We start from the raw sequence: 4,770 nt of genomic DNA, 5'->3' as shown, positions 1-4,770 counted from the left end.
TAAAGTTTTAACGCCTGCAATTTATACTTTCAGAAATTGCAAAGTTTAGCTTAACAGATAAGGGTTGAGAGTATAATTACAAATAAACTGACTTTACACATTTTGTTCTTCTGCAAACAAAATTATCGAAATCTGGCAAAGGAATTATGAACAATATTAAAGTTGTAACACCTCTAATTTTTACTTTCAGAAATTACAAAGTTTAACTTCAAATGTAAGGGTTGAGGGTATAGTTACAAATAAACTGACTTTAAACATTTTGTCCCCATCTTTCACAAACAAAATTACCAAAATCTGATCAGCGAATTATGAATAATATGAATGTTTTAAGACCTGTAATTTATTATTTCAGAAATTGTAAAGTTTTAGCTTCAAACAGGAGGGAAGGAGGTATAGTTACAAATAAACTGACTTTACACATTTTGTCCCCATCTTTTGCAAACAAAATTATCGAAATCCAGCAAACGAATTATAAATAATTCGCAAGTTTATAACACCTGCAATTTTTACTTTCAGAAATTGCAATATTTTAGCTTCAAAAGAGAGTGTATCGCCATCTGTAGGTATTTGCTACCACTAAGGAATTTGCTTTCACTATTTAATTGTAATCAATTAATTGTAATGTTACATATTAAAAAAGAAAAAAACAAGAGTTCCTAAATGTTGATTTTTTTTACTGCTCTTACTCCAATTACACACATTAAAAAAATGTACACAAAACTCAAAATAACAAACTATTACTAAATAAGTAAACTTAACAAACTTATTCTATCTCTACAACACCTCCAACTTTTGTTAGGACTTCTTTTAACTTATCTGCTTCATCTTGTGAAATATCTGCCTTTACCACAGCAGGAACACCTTCAACAAACTTTTTGGCTTGCACCAAGTTCATACCCTCAAGAAGCCCTTTAATTTCCTTGATTAGAGGTATCTTTTGCTTTTCATCATATTTTGTCAGTTTGACAGTGAATGAGGTCTTCTTTGCTTTAGGTGCTTCTTCGTCCTCTTCAGATTTACCTCCAGCTTGTGCAGCAATAAAACCACCCACGGGAAAAGCAGGAGTATCTGGCAAATTCAATTTCTTTTTCAAAAATCCGCTTAATTCTGACACTTCAATTAAAGTTAAACTAGATATTTCAAAGGCTAATTTTTCTATTTTAGGAGATACAGGTTTATCAACATTCGATGGGGGTGGTACCGTTAAGCTTTCTGTTGGTTTTGCGGCCTCCACGTTTTGTAAACACGAAGTACTGAAAGAAAAAGAGGTTAACTAACGCATTCCTTAATTTAACATAAAAGGTAAAACGCACCATCTTGATAAATTTCGAAATTTCCCAAAAGTCGATTTTGCTGAAATCCTTACCGCTTGCATCTTATAGACACCAATAAACAGTAAATTGTAATGTATTAATTAAATTACCAATATTTTCAAATAAGCCTAACCTAACTTTTGCTTATTTCTTCTTTCTTAACTTCTTTTTTTGACTGTGATAATGGTTATCGTACCATCTGCAGGACTAATTTGAACAATCACATGATTTGCTTGTTTTGTATTCAATTACATATGAGCTTAAAATTTTGCGCATTTACATTCTTATGTACAAATATGAATGCTAGATAAAATGTATGCATATTTACTAATTGATTTTAAAAATCAACCAAGTAAATTCGTTCATCTAAGATCAGTTGAGTTGAATTCGTATTTTTACTCAAAGTTTAAACAAAAAAGAAGTAAAAGATGATTTCTATGATAAATTCTAACCACAATTCAAAAACTTAAGTCTTGTGTCCAAGTTTTCCGAAATAGGCTAGATATATAATACTTTTCAAATTAGAAAGACGTTTCCAATAACTGCAAATTAAAAAAATGGGCAGAAAAATACCAGGAAGAAAGCATAGAGGAGTGAGAGATCCTGAAAAACAACGAGAACAAAGATTGCTTCGGTATGATAATTGTATGTTTAAATTTTAGCTATAATAACAAAAAAAATGTTGTTTTCAGCATTAAAGATAAAATTAATGCACCTCCTTTAAATCCTGACGACCAGGAGATACCCAAATCCCTCCAGGAATTAATGCAACTCAAAGAGAAAGCTCAGAGAAAATCTAAAGATAAACAAAATAATAAAGATGCAAAACCTAACTTTAAACCCATTATGAATCTACCAAATGGTGTAATTTATAATTTTAATAGTCCAAGAACTTTCTTTGATCCTAAAGAAAAACCAGCTCCAATTTTTATGCAAGAAAAAGGAGAATCTGATAGCAGTTTCATATACAGAATGAATAAAGTTTGTGAATCAATTATACAAGAAACAGAGTTTGAAAATAAATACAGTGTAAAGGTACATAGGAGTAGACAAACTGGAGAGGTAAATTATTAATAATTTTCATTTAAAATCATGTATTAGGACATTTAGTTATTATTATCCTAGGTAATTAAAGTGACTAAACGACCAAAAGATGAATTGGAGGAACTTGTAAAAAATGCAAAGAAAGAAGTGAGGAAAGGAAAGAAAAAATCAAAAATAACAAATGAACCACGATTAACTAAATCTCAGAAACGGCGTAAAAAACTTCTTCAAAAAAAGCAACAAAAACAAAATAACAAAGAACTTGATTCTGATAGACTTAATCAAAAAGATACTATCAAATTTGGAGAAATTGTTCACCAGCCTCCCACACTAACCCTTCCAAGAAAGGTTGAAAGTTTAGGTTGTGCCTCAAGGGTAAGAAAAACAGTAGAAATGTCTTTACATTTTATAAATAATTCCAATCTAAATTTCAGCCTGGCAAGAAAGATTTGCTACTAAAATCCATGATAGAAAATAATAATAAAGTTGAAAATACAAGTAAAAATATTGAAAGTAAATTTAATCCTATGAAGAAAACGATAAATAAAGTAATTAATAAAAAGGGCAAAAGAAAAGATTTACCAGTTGCACTCAGAAGACAGTTAGACCAACAGCAAAAGGAAGTGATTAATGCCTATAAAAACCTCAAAAAACAAAGACTAAATAGATGACTGTATATCAAGTGATATTTAATTAATAATGTTTTTAAAGACAAGATTTGAAAAATGTATTTTCGTTTTTTGTTTAAATTGTAGTTTTTTTTTTCAAAAGAAAATGTTAAACTTCAATATTACAGTTAATNATGTTCAGCATAATTTAACATTAATTAACATAATAAAATCATTAGATTAATAAAAAACACAATTACTTAATGCCTACATACATATCACATCAATTAATAGTAAAATACAAAATTTTAAAAAGTACACTGCACAGAGTATGAGTATAATAAAAGAAACGCATGCTAAAAAATGTACACACCATTGTATATTTATTTATTATTAACATCTTTTTTGATGGAACTCGGCTTAGGAATTGTGGATTTAACGTGGCCATATAAGGAATTGAATTTTCTAACCGGTCTGTTTCCTGATGCTGATCCGGGGATTTTTGAAGCGCTAGCGCTATTTGTTTTCTTTGACGGTGAACGAGGAGAAGGTATTGAACTTGTGGATGGCAGTCTCACTTTATTTGACGAAATGTCGGTCAATGATGCATGAGATGGTGTTTGGTCGTTTCTGTTTTGTTTTTTTGCTAATACTGGGCTCGATCCGTAACTTTGTTTCACTTTTGGAAGCACCGACGATGGACGATGCAAAGTAGTTTCAAAGAATTTCTGCGTCAAAAAGAGAAACAAATTATTTCTTCACACACACTTTATAGATTTATATTAACATAGTTACTGTTTAAATGTTCTAATATTGCATCCTGAACCGAAAAATACAAAAAAAATATCTTGGAATTTGAAAAAAATAATTTTCTTGTAAAGTAAAGCTATTGAACCGTCCTCGCAAGTAGAAGTTCAGGGCACATAAAGTTGATTTATAACCGCCTACAGAAAACGTGTAGCTGGTGTGAATAAAAAACAGGAAAAGTATTTTTTTTGTAAAGTAAATTTAGTTTCGTGCCTACCTTAATTGTAACATTTCTTTCTCTAGATGGCGGTTTCTTAATTTTACCTCCTGGTGATACAGGAAGTTTATCTTTTTGTTCTATTATGTCCAACGCTTTATTAATTAATTCCGTTGAATCTCTCAATAATTTTTTAACTACTTCATAATCTTTACTTTCTGACGAATTTTTCTGCACGGGATCATCCCTTAAATCCACAGCTAACTTTATGTTCTGAAACAAATAAGAAATAACATTGCCATTACAGAAAAGTTGTATTGGTCATTACTGGACTTGATTGCGTAATTGAATCACGAACTTTTCTATGAGGGGTTGTAATTTTCGATAACGCTCCAGGTTCTGGTAATTCTGACTGTGGTGCGTTATTTGAAGTGAGGGTGTCCAATGAACGGTACCTGCTATAAGTACATAATAATTGGAAAAATCGTATCTTCAACTTTCGTGTGGTAAAGTTTGATTATATTTAAAAGGTATACAACGAATGTACCTACCTAGCAGGTGAAAGGGGTTGATTCGGGCATATTTTTGGATTAACGGCGTCATTGTATCCAAATCTTAAATCAGTTGTTGAAGATGTTGCCAGTGGAACCGAATCAGGTATACTCTGTAAGCTTGTTTCTTCTTCTTTTATTTTGTTAAGATTCGGAGAACAATTCATATTCTGATTTGAATCGGTTTTATTTTGAATCATGTGAAAAAAATAATTTAAAACCTGATGAATTAAAACCGCCAAATCTTTCGGAATACGTGGAATTAATGCACTTCCCGATTCTATGAATGA

The 4,770-nt window shown here is 30.7% G+C and overlaps 3 protein-coding genes across 4 annotated transcripts; 1 reads left to right on the top strand and 2 right to left on the bottom strand.

The window, feature by feature from the left end:
* Positions 1-653: 653 nt before the first annotated feature.
* LOC108743545 (39S ribosomal protein L12, mitochondrial) lies at positions 654-1,489 on the bottom strand. The gene is made up of 2 exons (XM_018479114.2): positions 1,314-1,489; positions 654-1,253 (listed from the first exon to the last, which is right to left on the bottom strand). The coding sequence occupies exons 1-2, from the start codon at positions 1,373-1,375 to the stop codon at positions 764-766; spliced, it is 552 nt and encodes a 183-aa protein (XP_018334616.1). The 5' UTR covers positions 1,376-1,489; the 3' UTR covers positions 654-763.
* A 213-nt stretch (positions 1,490-1,702) lies between these two features.
* On the top strand, positions 1,703-3,093 carry LOC112905488 (coiled-coil domain-containing protein 137-like). The gene is made up of 4 exons (XM_025978037.1): positions 1,703-1,947; positions 2,006-2,375; positions 2,439-2,732; positions 2,792-3,093. The coding sequence occupies exons 1-4, from the start codon at positions 1,871-1,873 to the stop codon at positions 3,026-3,028; spliced, it is 978 nt and encodes a 325-aa protein (XP_025833822.1). The 5' UTR covers positions 1,703-1,870; the 3' UTR covers positions 3,029-3,093.
* Positions 3,094-3,172: 79 nt separating this feature from the next.
* On the bottom strand, positions 3,173-4,746 carry LOC112905489. 2 transcript variants are annotated; one of them, XM_025978038.1, is made up of 4 exons: positions 4,481-4,746; positions 4,258-4,387; positions 3,990-4,202; positions 3,173-3,693 (listed from the first exon to the last, which is right to left on the bottom strand). In XM_025978038.1, exons 1-4 carry the CDS (start codon positions 4,678-4,680, stop codon positions 3,349-3,351), a joined length of 888 nt encoding a protein of 295 aa, XP_025833823.1. In that variant the 5' UTR covers positions 4,681-4,746; the 3' UTR covers positions 3,173-3,348. The 2 variants fall into 2 exon arrangements, with proteins under 2 accessions (XP_025833823.1, XP_025833824.1); XM_025978039.1 differs by having other exon boundaries at positions 4,258-4,384.
* Between the last annotated feature and the right edge of the window lie 24 nt (positions 4,747-4,770).

The sequence above is a fragment of the Agrilus planipennis genome, unplaced genomic scaffold (genome assembly GCF_000699045.2).
Source record: "Agrilus planipennis isolate EAB-ADULT unplaced genomic scaffold, Apla_2.0 scaffold528, whole genome shotgun sequence".
NCBI classification, from domain to species: domain Eukaryota; kingdom Metazoa; phylum Arthropoda; class Insecta; order Coleoptera; family Buprestidae; genus Agrilus; species Agrilus planipennis.
Note: the sequence above shows the minus strand (reverse complement) of the source record. Positions and strands in the feature narration are given on the sequence as shown.